At 42.2% G+C, this 12,699-nt stretch overlaps 1 protein-coding gene across 4 annotated transcripts in view; it reads left to right on the top strand.

The window, feature by feature from the left end:
- The window catches only part of usp9 (ubiquitin specific peptidase 9), a 284,080-nt gene that overhangs the window by 217,994 nt on the left and 53,387 nt on the right, over nucleotides 1–12,699 (top strand). For all 4 annotated transcript variants that reach the window (XM_073045518.1, XM_073045519.1, XM_073045520.1 and 1 more), the window contains one exon: nucleotides 7,843–7,989. In XM_073045518.1, the coding sequence (XP_072901619.1) occupies nucleotides 7,843–7,989 (147 nt within the window). The remainder of the gene's footprint in view (nucleotides 1–7,842; nucleotides 7,990–12,699) is intronic.

The raw sequence follows: 12,699 nt of genomic DNA, 5'->3' as shown, positions 1-12,699 counted from the left end.
CAAACCACTGTACAAGTTCTGTGATGATAGGGAGATGGAGTTAATATTTGAATGTGATGCGAGAACATCAGCCTGCAATAGCTAACCCAAATATTCATAAGTACTGTTACTATGATGGTGTTTGGTCAGAGCAGTTCAATCTCTTCGTTTTAGTTCCACCGTTTATTTCATTTCCCACATTTCTTCAGCTCATTTCCCCATTTCTTCATCTTGTTTCCTTTTCCTGCATCTGCAATATATTTTCCACTTTATTATTTTGGTTTATTAGGCTTATTTCTGCATTGAGTGTCTAAACATTATCTTACGGGAAAATACAATGGGAATTGTTAACATTTTTTAAAAAGCTCTAGTTTAAATTTGTATTGGCATATTGAAATGCTATCTGTTCTGAAGATTGTGGAAATTTTGTTCTCCGTGGTTTCCTAAAAACAGTAATGCACAACTAATTTTATTTCACTGACCCAGGAAAAACAAGTTGGAGGCTTCACTTGTGTCACAAATGCCATTTTAATTGGTGTTATATTGGGAATTGCATATTTGAAAACATGAACTAGGCGTTCTAGGTGTGCCTGTTGGGTGGTTTGCTGAGGGTGTTCTTTCAGTTATCTACCACAGAGTTCCACCACAAATAAAGTTTCAAAATGCTGGATTTGCCATATTGTGTCAAATCAGAATGTATTTTTTAAAATATATATAACTTGCCTCTCTTCCCCTCCTAATCCCTCACTTCTGATCATTAATACGTGCTTCCCTGTCACCAAATGGGATGTCTTTACCTTTACCACAGACTCAACCTGTTAATTAACCTTCTGGGCATCCTGCACACAAGGACGCCCATGTCCTTCTACACCTCTGTTTCAGTTTTCTCCCCATTTAGATAATAGTCTGCACTATTGTTCCTTTTATCAAAATGCATTATCATACATTTCCCAACACTGTATTTCATCTGCTACTTTTATCCCCCATTCTTCCAACTTGTCTAATTCCTGCTGCAATCACATTGTTTCCTACGCACTATCTACCCCAAAATCTATCTTCGTATCATCAGCAAACTTTGCTACAAAGCCATCAATTCCATTGTCCAAATATTGATAAACAATGTGAGAAGTCCCAGTACTGACCCCTGAGGAACACCACTAGTCTCCAGCAGCCAATCGGAAAAGACCCCTTTTATTCACACTCGCTGCCTCCTGCCTATCAGCTATTCAGCGATCCAAATCTTTCCTGTAACACCATGGGAACCTTATCAAATGCCATCTGAAAATTCAAGTAAATGACATCCACTGCCTCTACTTTGTCCGCCCTGCTTGTTACTTCCTCGAAGTTGTCAGACAAGATTTCACTTTACAGAAACCATGCTTTTATCATTAGTCTCCAAGTACCCCAAAACCTCGTCCTTAATAATAGACTCCATAACTTCCCAACCACTGAGGTTAGATTAACTGGCCTATAATTTCCTTTCTTTTGCCTTGCTCCCTTCTTAAAGAGTGGAGTGCCATTTGCAATCTTACAGTCATCCATTATCTCTTCAGCAACTTCTCTGGATTCTGGAATATATCCATCTGATCCAGGTGACATGCACCTTAGGACCTTGAGTTTGCCTAGTACTTTTTCCTTTGTAATAACAATGACACTCACATTCCTCTGGCACACTGCTCGTGTCATCCACAGTGAAGACATATGCAAATTACCCATTAAGTTCATCTGCCATTTCTTTGTCCCTCATTACTACCGTCACCAACATCATTTTCCAGTATTTCCATATCAACTCTCACCTCCCTTTTACTCTTAATATAACTGAAAAAACTTTTGGTATACTGCTTTATATTATTGGCTAGTCTGCCTTCACAATTCATCTTTTCCCTTCTTGTAGCTTTTCAAGAAACCTTTTGTTGGATTTTAAAAGCTTCCCATTCATTTTTGCTATGCTATATGCCCTTTCCTTGGCCTTTGTGGAGTCCTTGACTTTCTTTCTCAGCCGTGGTTGCTTACCCCTGCCATTTAAGAACAACTTTTGTGGAACATAAATATCCTGCACCTTGTGAACTATTCCCAGAAATTTCAACCACCTTTACTGTGCCGTCATCCCCGCCAGTATGCTCCTCCAATCCACCTGGGCAAACTCCTCTCTTATGCCTCTGTAATTCCCTTTATTCCATTGTGACACTGATACATCTGACTTCTCCAACTCAAATTGTAGTGTGAATTCAATCATATTATGATCACTGCCTCCAAAGGGTTCCTTTACATTAAGCTCCCTAATAAGATCTGGGTTATCACACAAGACCCCATCTAAGATGGCCTTTCCCCGAGTAGGCTCAAGCATAAACTGCTCTAAAAAGCCATCTTATAGGCATTCAACAAGCTCCCTCTGTTGTGATCCAACACCAGCCTGATTTTCCCAATCCCCTTGCATGATGTTAAGCTATGGAGAGGGTGCAGAGGAGATTTACCAGGATGTTGACTGGTTTGGAGAACAAGTCATATGAAGCAAGGTTAGCAGAGCTGGGACTTTTCCCTTTGGAGCTTAGAAGAATGAGAGGGGACTTGATAGAGGTCTACAAGATTATGAGAGGCATAGATAGGGTGGATAGTCAGTATCTGTTTCCCAGGGCACCAGTAGCAAACACCAGAGGGCATATGTACAAAATTAAGGGAGGGAAGTTTAGGGGAGACATCAAGGGTAAGTTTTTTTACACAAAGGGTTGTGAGTGCCTGGAATAACTTGCCAGGGATGGTAGTGGAGGTTAAAACCATTAGGGGTGTTCAAGAGCCTCTTGGACAGTCACATGGATGAAAGAAAAATAGAGGGTTATGGAGTAGTGTGGGTTTAGTACTTTTTAAGGATTATATGGGTCGGCACAACATGGAGGGCTGAAGGGCCTGTACTGTGCTGTAATGTTCTATGGTTCTATATTAAAGTCCTCCATTACAATTGTTTCATTACCTTTATTGCATACCTTTTCCAGCTCCCTTTGCAATCTCAACCCCACATTTTGGCTACTATTTGGAGACCTATATACGATTCCCATAATGTCTTTTTTTCACCCTTGCAGTTTCTTAACTCCAACAAAGATTCAACATTATCTGACCTCTTTATAAAGATGTAATTCCATCTTACGAACAGAGCCTCGCCGCTGCCTATGCCTTCCTGCCTGTCCTTTTAATACAAAGTATATCCTTTGATGTTAAGCTCATAACTATGGCCTTCTTTCAGCCACACTCAGTGATGCCTACAATATCCTACCAAACAATCTCCAATCAAAACTTAGTCCACCTTTGTCCAAATGCTGCGCACGTTTAAGTACAGCACCTTCAGTCCTGCAGTCTTCGCCTTTTGAATTTTGCCTCTGTGGTACAATTTAACTCCTTGCTCTGTCTGCATTTGTACCCAATCATTGGCTTGCCCTTCCTTACATTCATGTTACATACATCTTCTTGTAAACCTGCTGGCTCATCCTGAGTTCCATCATAATGGTTCCCATCCCCTGCCATATTGGTATAAACCACTCCCAATAGCTCGAGTAAATCTGCCCACAAGAATATTGGTCCCCCTCAGATTGAAGCACAGCCAGTCCCTTTTTACAGGTCCACGTGCCCCAGAAGGGGTCCTAATTATCCAGAAATCTTAGACAGATTTGGAAAATGGGCTAAGAAGTGGCAGATGGAAAGGTATGATCATGCATTTTGGTAGAAGGAATAAAAGTGTAGACTATTTTCTAAAAGGAGAAAACTCAAAAAATCCGAGGTGCAAAGGGACTTGGGTATCCTCTTGCAGGATTCCTTAAAGGTTAACTTGCAGGTTGAGTCGGTGGTGAGGAAGGCAAAAGTAATGTCAGCATTCATTTTGAAAGGATAAGAATATAAAAACAAGGATGTAGTGTGAGGCTTTATAAAGCACCGATGAGGTCTCAGTTGGACTATTGTGAACAGTTTTGGGTCCCTTATCCAAGAAAGGGACATTGCTGACTTTGGAGGAGGGGGTTCAAGGAAGCTTCACAAAAAATTGTACTAGGTATGAAAGACTTTATCATATGAGGAGCGTATGATAGCTCTGGGCCTCTACTCACTGGAATTTAGAAGAATGAGGAGCAACCTAACTGAAACCTACCAAATGTTGAAAGGCCTCAATAGAGTGGATGCAAAGAGGATGTTTCCTCTACTTAGGGAGTCTAGGACCACCAGAGGATGCAACCTCAGAATAGAGGGAGGTCCATTTAGAATGCAGGTGTGGAGGAATTTCTTGAGCCAGAGTGCAGTGAATCTGTGGAATTCATTGCTACAGGTGGCTGTGGGGGCCAACTTATTGGGTGTATTTAAGGTAGAAAGTCAACGTGTGAAAGGTTGCGGGAAGCAGGCAGCAGATTGGGGTTGAGAAGGAAATCAGACTCAGTGGGCCAAATGGCCTTATTCTGCTGAATTGGTTTATGATCTTTATGCATCATTTGGTTTTAGGAGTAATCAAGCTGGCAGCCAGGGAACGTTAAAGGTTAGAATTTGAAATATACAGTGGGATTTCAATTCTTGGTTGAGGGATTGAAATCTATGAGAGCTGACAGAAAACTCCTGAACAATTTGTTTGCAAATTAAAGCTAATGACCGGTTTGTTGCTGGCAGGACAGGAAGTCAAATTGTACTGTTCAAGTGCATAGTAGTCAAATAATCCTAACCTCACCATCAAACCTGCAGACAAAGGTGGTGCTGTAGTAGTCTGGCGGACAGACCTCTACCTCACTGAGGCCAAACGGCTGCTCTCTGACACCTCCTCTTACTTACCCCTGGAACAGGACCCCACCAAAAAACATCAAACCATTGTCTCCCATACCATCACTGCCCTTATCAACTCTGGAGACCTTCCATCCTCAGCCAAAAAACTCAATTCCCACACCCTGCACTGCTTGGTTTTACCTCCTCCCTAAGATCCACAAGCCTGACTGTCTGGTAGGCCCATAGTTTCGGCCTGCTCCTGCTTCACCGAACTTGTATCTGCCTACCTGGACTCCATTTTGTTATCCATAGTTCAGTCCTCCCCACCTAGCTCCGGGATACATCCCATGCCCTCCACCTCTTCAATAACTTCCAGTTCCCTGGTCCCGACTGCTTCATTTTCACTATGGATGTCCAATCCTTATACACTTCCATTCCCCATCAAGAAGGCCTCAAAGCCCTTCACTACTTTCTTGATAATAGACCTCACCAGTTCCCCAACACCACCACACTTCTCCAGTTGGCGGAACTGGTACTCACACTTAATAACTTTTGTCTCTTCCCACTTCCAAGGGTGTAGCTATGGGCACTCACATGGGCCCCAGCTGTGCCTGCCTCTTCGTGGGTTATGTCTATGCTCCAAATCTATACTGGTGCTGCTCCCCAACTTTTCCTTTGCTACATTGGTCCTGCTTCCTGCACCCATGCTGAGCACATTAATTTCATCGACTTTGCCTCTAACTTTCACCCAACCCTCAAATTCACTTGGTCCATTTCGGACATTTCTCTCCCCTTTCTCGATCTTTCGGTCTCCATCTCTGGAGACAGACTGTCCACTAACATCTTCTACAAACCAACGGACTCTCATAACTACCTTGACTATACCTCTTCTCACCCTGCCAATTGCATAAATACTATTCCCTATTCCTAGTTCCTCTGTCTTCACAGCATCTGCTCCCAGGATGAGGCTTTCCATTCCAGGACATCTCAAATGTCCTCTTCCTTTAAGAATCGTGGTTTCCTTTCTGCCATCATCAACGATCCCCTCACCCGCATCTCCTCCATTTCCCGCACTTCGGCCCTCACCCCATCCTCCTATCACTGCAACAGGGACCGTGTTCCCCTTGTCCTCACCTACCACCCCACCAGCCTCCGGGTCAAGCATATTATCCTCCGCAACTACACTGCCTTCAACAGGACCCCACCACTAAGCGCATCTTTCCCTCTCTACCCGTCTCCACTTTTCACAGGGATCATTCCCTCCACAACTGCCTGGTCCACACGTCTCTCCCCACAGATCTCCCACCTGGTACTTATCCTTGTAAGCAGAAGTGCTACACCTGTCCCTATACCTCCACTCTTACCACCATTCAGGGCCCCAAACAGTCCTTCCAGGTGAGGCAACACTTCACTTGTGAGTCTGTTGGGGTCATCTATTACATCCGGTGCTCCTAGTGTGGCCTTCTCTACATCGGCGAAACCCAACGCTGATTGGGGGACCGCTTCGTCAAGCACCTCTGCTCCATCCGCCATAACAGACAGTATCTCCCGGTTGCCACCCACTTCAACTCTGCTTCACTTTCCCATTCGGATATGTCCATACATGGCCTCCTCTACTGCCATGATGGGGCCAAACTTAGGTTGGAGGAGCAACACCTCATATACCGTCTGGATAGTCTCCAGCCCCTTGATATGAGCATCGAATTCTCCAACTTCCGGTAATTCCCTCCCTCTCCCTTCCCCCATCCCACTTTCCTTCTGCCTCCTCTTCCAGCTGCCTATCACCTCTCTCATGATTCTGCCGCCTTCTACTGCCTATAGTGCTTTCCTCTTACATTCCTCCTTCACCTTCCCTGCCTATCCCCTCCCTGCTTCCCCTCCCCCCACCCCTTGATCTTTCCTCTGATTGGTTTTTCACCTGGCACCTACCAGTCTTCTCCCACCTTTCCCCCAACTTCTTTATAGGGCCCCTGCCCCCTCCTCCTTCAGTCCTGATGAAGGGTCTCGGCCCAAAACGTTGACTGCTCGCTTCCACGGATGCTGCCCAACTTGAGTTCCTCCAGTGTGTTGTACGTGGTAGTCAAATATTTGTTCACATTTGAAAGTGTGCAGTGGATGAATGAAATCTTGCTAATAGGAAAAGCAGAAATTGGAACAACCGACTTGCCAAGCAAGCTTGATAGTTCTGAACAAAATTGAAAAGTGGCATGTTGCTCAGAGAGTTGACAGAGGTTGAAAAATGTATTTTTGGAAGAGAGAGTCAACTAGTTATTTCTTTAATGACTGCTAATGGGGAAATATGACAAATAGGTCCTCATTTCTCAGATTTCTTCTTGATGGGGTTGTCTCTTCTTGTTCTCTCTTGAATCTTTTCACCACAGCTAGGCAAGCAGTATCTGATGTTTGTCTTATTAGTTCACAGGAATACATAATAACCTGTTCTCCCAACCCCACCTCTGACACCTTACACAGCTGCCTGGCCAGCAAGCCCCTTGCCTGCCCTCCATATCTTCCATCTTTCCACTCTAGACTTGCATGTAATACTTAACTGAGAACCTTCACCACTGCGCCGGTATGATGTGTAAGTTATGAGTTATTAAGGGAAAACTTTGCTTCCCAAGCACATTGCTCAGTACTTAATAACTTCAAAATTGCATTGTGTGGTATGGCTAAACATAGGTAATATTTAGCCAATGTAGAAAGAGGAGAGTCCTACTAATGAATAATCAGATAATTTGTTTATATAGTTACTATTTGGTGAAGGAGTAACATCTGAACTCAAGGCAAATTGCTCTTCAAGTAGTGCTGAAAGATGTTTATTTCACTCAAATGACGTGTTGATTTGTCATATGTAAAATGCTGTCAGAAACGGTATTTCCTCAGCACTGTATTATAGATATTAGATTTGTTGCTCAGAATACAGCCGAAGTAAAGAAGTAGTTGAAGGGGGGGAGCATGTCAGAGCCTATCTGCTTGAGGAAGTTAAACATTGTCACAAGACTGAAGATGGTGCGTCGTAGCTAATGATCTCTTAATGTTCATCTCTTTGCATTGTAACAGTATTTGCTCATAATGCCTTGATGTAAGTTTTGATTTTAATTATCTAATGTTTATAATTGTATTCATAAATATTAGGATGAGGTGAAGAGAACAAGTGAAACTGGGGTTGAAGAAACAATTCTGGAGGGTCATCTTGGAGTTACAAAGGAGCTGTTAGCATTCCAGACACCTGAAAAGAAATTTCATATAGGTTCAGAAAAAGGAGGTGCTAATCTCATTAAGGTATGTTCCAACAGCAGACTGGGTTTTGCATGAAATGAATGTTTTTGATCACATAAATGTTGTCAAAATTTTTTCATTTTGCTTCTACAGTAACTGGCAAATATTAACTGGTTGTTAAGAAACTGTGTACTGCTATTGCAAATATTGCATATTGAATTGAGGTTTCAACTGCTGCTAATTTAAGTTCTTTCATAAGCTTATAGCTATATTCAATGACAAGCTGTTACTGCTTAGTATTTGATTAATGGATTATAAAATGAAAACTTTTCTGCAGTTAACTTTTAGACTGACACTGTCCTGGTATTTTTAAAAATTTATTTTGAAAATAAAATGTATTGAGGCCTAATCTCACAGGGGATCTTAAATGTAGGTCATTTAATGCTGGCCCCAAGAAATCAGTAGTTTGCTTGTGCTCAAAGTAGAATACTATATGAACAGCCTAACTCAGTGGTCCCCAACCACTAGGCCACAAAGCATGTGCAACCAGGCCACATGGAAACAATATGATATGGCGATATGAGTCAGCTGTGCCTTTCCTCATTCCCTTTCACATCCACTGTTGAGCTTTAACTCACGCTCGGTTATTACCCACACGAGGTCATCAGTCGATCATTAACCTACAACTACTCAATGAGTGAAAAAACCAACAGCGCTTGAGAGTTTCTTTGGAAGAGGTGTTAGGGGACATAAACAGCCTAACAATGATGATAACGCAGAGACAGCTGAGGCCGAGACTGCAAAACAAAAGAAAGCTTCCTTCAACAGAAAATACGACGAGTTGTACATAAAATATGGCTTTAATGTGACTGTGACTCGTCCGCTCCAAGCACCCTGTGTGTGATATGTGGAGACAAGCTATCTAATGAGGCAATGAATCCCTCAAAACTGCTTCGGCACCTTGAATCCAAGCACCCTGCACTTAAAGACGAACCCATTGAGTTTTTTGAGCAGAAAAAACGTGAGCAAGTGGGACAGAAGCAGGTGCTGAGAGCCACCACCTCCACAAATGCTGCTGCTCTGAGAGCGCTGTGCTTAGTGGCTAGCCATACTGCTAAGGCTAAGAAGCCTTTCACTGTTGGTGAAGAATTGATTCTGCCTGTTGTCAAGGACATGTGCCGTGAACTGTTGGGAGAAGCTGCAGCTAACAAGATAGTACAGGTTTCTCTTTCAGCTACCACAGTTTCAAGGAGAATCGATGACATAGCAGAGGACATTGAAGCACAGCTGTTGGAACGGCTTAGCGAGTCACCATGGCATGCTATGCAGGTCGACGAATCTACTAATGTCAACAATAAGGCAATACTGCTGGTTTATGTGCGATACATATTTCAAGACGATGTGCACGAGGATATGTTGTGTGCACTGCCGCTGCCAACTAACACAACTGGGGCAGAACTATTCAAGTTTTGAATGACCTCATGTCAGGCAAACTGGACTGGTCATTCTGTGTTGGAATATGCACAGTCGGCAGCTATGACTGGACGGCTGTCCGGTTTCATTACCCGAGTCAAAGAGATTACAGTCTACACGCTATGTCATACACAGGGAAATGCTGGCTAGCCGAAAAATGTCACCTGATCTTAACAGCCTATTGAGTGATGTTGAAGTTACCAATCATCAAAGCAAAAGCACTGAACTCACGTCTGTTTGAGTAGCTTTGCGAGGATATGGATGTAGAGCACAAACACCTTCTCTTACACACTGAATTCAGGTGGCTATCAAGGGGGAGAGCCCTGGCCAGGGTTTTTGAGTTAAGAAAGCCGCTACAGAGATTTCTTTCAGGAAAAAAGTCACCACTGTCAGCACACTTTAGTGACGAGGAGTGGATAGCAAAACTCACTTACCTGTGTGACATCTTCAACGTGCTCAATGAACTCAATTTGTCACTTTAGGGGAGAATGACAACTGTCTTCAAGTTGGCAGATAAAGTGTCTGCTTTCAAAGCCAAACTGGAACTGTGGGGACGGCGAGTGGACAGTGGGCATATTTGACATGTTCCCAACATTAGCTGGGATTTTGGGAGAGTGAGGCTGCACCATCCTTCTCACAGATGGTGCGCGATCACCTATCTTCGCTGTTGACAGAATTTGAGCGTTACTTCCCAATCGCAAATGACCCAAGACATGCAAAGGAATGGGTCCGTGACCCATTTGTGAATGCCCCTGGTGAATCATCCGTGTCAGCGCGGGAAGAAGATCAACACCTCGAGCTTGCAAATGATGGTGGGCTAAAAAGTATGTTTGACATAATATCTCTGCCGGCATTCTGGATCAAAGTCAAGGCTGAATATCCTGAGATAGTCACGGAAGCACTGAAAACATTGCTTCCATTTCCAACGTCATATCTCTGCAAAGCAGGGTTTTCTGCAGTGAATGCAACAACTAAATTGCTGAATAGACTGGACGTGAGGAACCCCCTTCGAGTATCACTGTTTCCCATCACCCCTCAATGGGACGGTCTTGTTGCAGGGAAATGAGCCCAGGGCTCTCACTGATTCAGCGATATTGGTGTGCTGCAATGATTTCATATGTTCATCCAAGGAAAATATGCGCTGTGTTTAATATTAAATTCGTTAGATAAACCCTTTTAGAAACAAAATTGAATGTATTAGCCACTTATAAGTGACTTATAGTTGACTTATTACCTATATTCTGGTCGTGATTAACACCCCCACCCCCTGGTCGGCTGGTCCGCAAGGATATTGTCACTATTAAACCGGCCCGCGTTGCAAAGAAGGTTGGTGATCCCTGGCCTAACTAACTAAGAAAGAACGGGGGATGTAATTATATACAAATTAATGTGCGGCATAACTAAATTGGACCTACAAGAAGTGATAAAATGTATCTTAAATTGCATCTTGGAACAGAAGCAGTGTTTCAAGTGGAAGTAGTTAAATGTAACAGCAGAATTGGATATCAGAAGCTTGCTGCAGAAAAGCTGTATTTTTGTTTTGAAATTTTCAGCAATTGTCATATTCCACACTTCAAAGTTCCAACATTCCTTTACTCCTCTATTCTTGTTAAAGTCAATGTAAACACACCTCCAGGCAGAATTTTACAATGATCAGATTTTCACATCCTCTTACAGATGGCCATAACTTATCTTAATTCTTCTTGTCTACCCTTTCACAGCTAGTTTGTTCTTTCTTCCTCAACCCCCTCCTGTCTCTACATTTAAAGACACTTGTTTGTTCAGTTTTCCAGTTGATATGAAAAGCATGAGCATTAATAATTTCCATCTGCAAAGATGCTGCTTGATTTGATATGTCTGTGGTAGTTTCTACCTCTATTTTATATTTTTACCCTGCACTGTTCTTTTGCTTTTCAATTACAATGCAACTAAGTGAGCTGTGTCATAAAATTAAGAGATTTCTGCACCAACAACTGAAAATGTTAACCTTAAATGAAGACACATGTTGAGACTCAGCATGCATTTTTAAGTTGTGTGCTGCTCCTTATTGCCTGGATAATTTATGAACTTCAGATATGAAACTACCTGGAATTCATATATAAATTATTATAGCTACATGTCATCTGAGATAAATAACATGTTTCAAAGGTGATTTGGAGAGAGAAAGTATGCAAGAATACAACATAGGAGTAGGCCACCTGGTCCATTAAGCCTGCCCTCCCTTTCAATGTAATGGTTCCACAACTCCTCCTCTGTAAAGTCAAAGAAATTGGATATGGTTGGTGTTTTCAGAGCTTTGGGTTCAAAATTTACAGACTTTGACCAATAGTGGTGTATCAATGGCAACGTACTTGCTATCAAGTATATGCAACTTGGAGGAGAACTAAGTAAGTGTTTTTATAGCCTTACAAGTAGTATACTTTGTAGGTGCCTTTGAAGAAGCTTTGCTGAGTTGTTGCAATGCATCTTGTGGATGGCAATTATGTCCAAGGAGCACGTAGCAGAGGAGTGAATAGAGTTTAAGCCAGCAGCTGCTCAACATTGCATAATCAAACTTCTCAAGTGTTTCCCTTACTGGAAAGGATTCAATTACACAGACCTGTATCTTATGGATGATGGAAATTGAGATAATGGCATTATCCTTCAAAGAATACCCAACATCTGTCCAGCTCTAAGAGACTTAGTTCATAAATGACTGGTCTTAATTAGCTTCTGATTAATCATCAAACACTTCACAAAAAAGCTATTTAGCAACAAGTCAAAGAGATATGGTTATTGCTGCAGACTTTGTGGTATGAATATGACATACTACTTTATCACCCAAAGGCTTAATGTTAGCTATGTGTTATTTGGACCCACTGCTTGCAGAACTACTGCATTAGCTAAGGAGCCATGTCTGAAACTGAAAGTAAAAATAAATGAACATCCCTACTTCCAGCATTGATGGAGTGAGAGCTATTGAAACAGATAAAGAACTGGATCACTGGAAGTTCACCAGCAAGTGGACGAGTTTTTCTCTCATTTACCATTGATTACCATTTCCAATTTACTATTATTCCTTAAGCTATACTTGGTCATATACTGACTTGTTAGGATCTCACTTCTGCCATTCAACTCCTTTGTCCACATTTAGACCAAAGTTATGAGACTGTTTGAGAAGATGTCTACAAAACAAAATCTTGAACCCTTAACATTAAATGTGCAATCAAATTGCTACAAAAACTTGCCCTATCACAAAAATATTTTCAGGAATTCATACCCATTATGAAAGATAATACATAATTTGTTACAGGTGTATAC

The sequence above is a fragment of the Hemitrygon akajei genome, chromosome 5 (genome assembly GCF_048418815.1).
Source record: "Hemitrygon akajei chromosome 5, sHemAka1.3, whole genome shotgun sequence".
Classification (NCBI taxonomy): Eukaryota; Metazoa; Chordata; class Chondrichthyes; order Myliobatiformes; family Dasyatidae; genus Hemitrygon; species Hemitrygon akajei.
The sequence above is the reverse complement of the archived record's forward strand: the minus strand, read 5'-3'. Positions and strand labels throughout refer to the sequence as shown.